This window comes from Apaloderma vittatum, unplaced genomic scaffold (genome assembly GCF_000703405.1).
Source record: "Apaloderma vittatum isolate BGI_N311 unplaced genomic scaffold, ASM70340v1 scaffold3084, whole genome shotgun sequence".
Classification (NCBI taxonomy): Eukaryota; Metazoa; Chordata; class Aves; order Trogoniformes; family Trogonidae; genus Apaloderma; species Apaloderma vittatum.
Window position 1 is genome coordinate 3,091 of NW_009710742.1, and position 1,293 is coordinate 4,383.

Here is a 1,293-nt window from a genome sequence, read left to right on the forward strand (position 1 = left end):
AGGTGCCTGAAGAGTTTTTTAATTCCGCTCCCCTCGTCCCCCCCCGAAGCCAGAAAGCGCCGTAACACCCCTCCACAACCTGCGACTTTGCCGTTAAGGTTTATTTTAGCGATTTCAAGAGCACTAAAGTAATGAGCCCCTGCTCCTGTCCGGTGAACCCGGGGCCCTGCAGGGACCTCCCCGGGCTGCGGGACCCGCCCGGCCCCGGGGCTCGCCCCTGGCCGCAGTTCAGCGGTCAGTTGATTTGATTTGCCTGTCCCCACAACCCCTGCTTATTTTGCGACACCTTCAACCCGCGTTTTTTGTGATTTTTTTTTTTTATTCCTCCCCCCTGAGAGTACTATTTTTCTGTTCGAAGCATTACAAACAGTCAAGGGGAAAAAACAGCCGGCATTTCCTCCTCCAAAGCAGGGCCGGGGCTGTTTAGTGTCTCTCTCCCACCAACTGGATTGTGCGGGCGTTGTATCGCTTCAGAATATCTCTTGGAAACCTCAAGCGCAGACTTCCCTTTTAGCGCGCTTCACACAGCACTGAACTCTGGTTTTCTAGTTCCTGCGATCGGATATTGCAGAATACTAAAAACGAAACCTCCGTTCCCTCGCTTAAAAAAAAAAAAAAATCAGCACATATTTGGTTGATGGTTTCCTCCCGGCCTGTTTATTTAATCTGACTGTATGATAGATGGCATCAGATAGGGACTTTGTACGCATTAAGCCTATTGTAGATTTTTTTTTAATATATCAACAAACTCTGCGGGGAAAAGCTGGATAAATACAGTGCCGCCCCTTTAAATGAGTGAGGATGTTTTTGAGATGTATTACTATATTAGGTGACATGGAACTTTGCATCTCTCATACCATCACTGCAATGTTGGCCAATAGAAAGCTAAAGTCACCCAAAAACTGCCTAGTCCCTCCTTCCTTTCCCTTATGGTCTGGTCCTACCTGCCTCCAGTGCACAAGTCAAGGCTACTCGCGGGAATGCTATGTGCCCCCTCCGAGAGCCCACGCTCCACCACTGCTCCAGGTTGGCTGCTCCTCACCTCCTTTTCCATGACCCTGGGCTCCGGCCGCTGCCCCGCTTTCCTCCGCAATGTTTCCTAGCCCTGTGACGACGACGCCCTTCTCGGTCAAGGATATTTTGAACCTGGAACAGCACCAGAACGGCCTGGCCTCCATGGAACTCTCCTCGCTGTCCTCCCCCTCCTGCATGCTGGCCACCTTCAAGCAGGAGACGTACAGCGCTGAGCCCCCGGCCCTGCCCGACCTGCGGGAGGAGCTGCCCGACCCGCAC

General features: G+C 52.3%; 1 protein-coding gene across 1 annotated transcript; it reads left to right on the top strand.

Annotated features, from left to right (window-relative positions):
- Nucleotides 1-1,092: 1,092 nt before the first annotated feature.
- On the top strand, nucleotides 1,093-1,280 carry LOC104272384 (homeobox protein Nkx-2.5-like; the record flags this gene model as incomplete). Its single annotated transcript, XM_009867362.1, has 1 exon — nucleotides 1,093-1,280. A coding segment is annotated over exon 1 (188 nt), but the record flags the coding sequence as incomplete, so codon positions are not given.
- Between the last annotated feature and the right edge of the window lie 13 nt (nucleotides 1,281-1,293).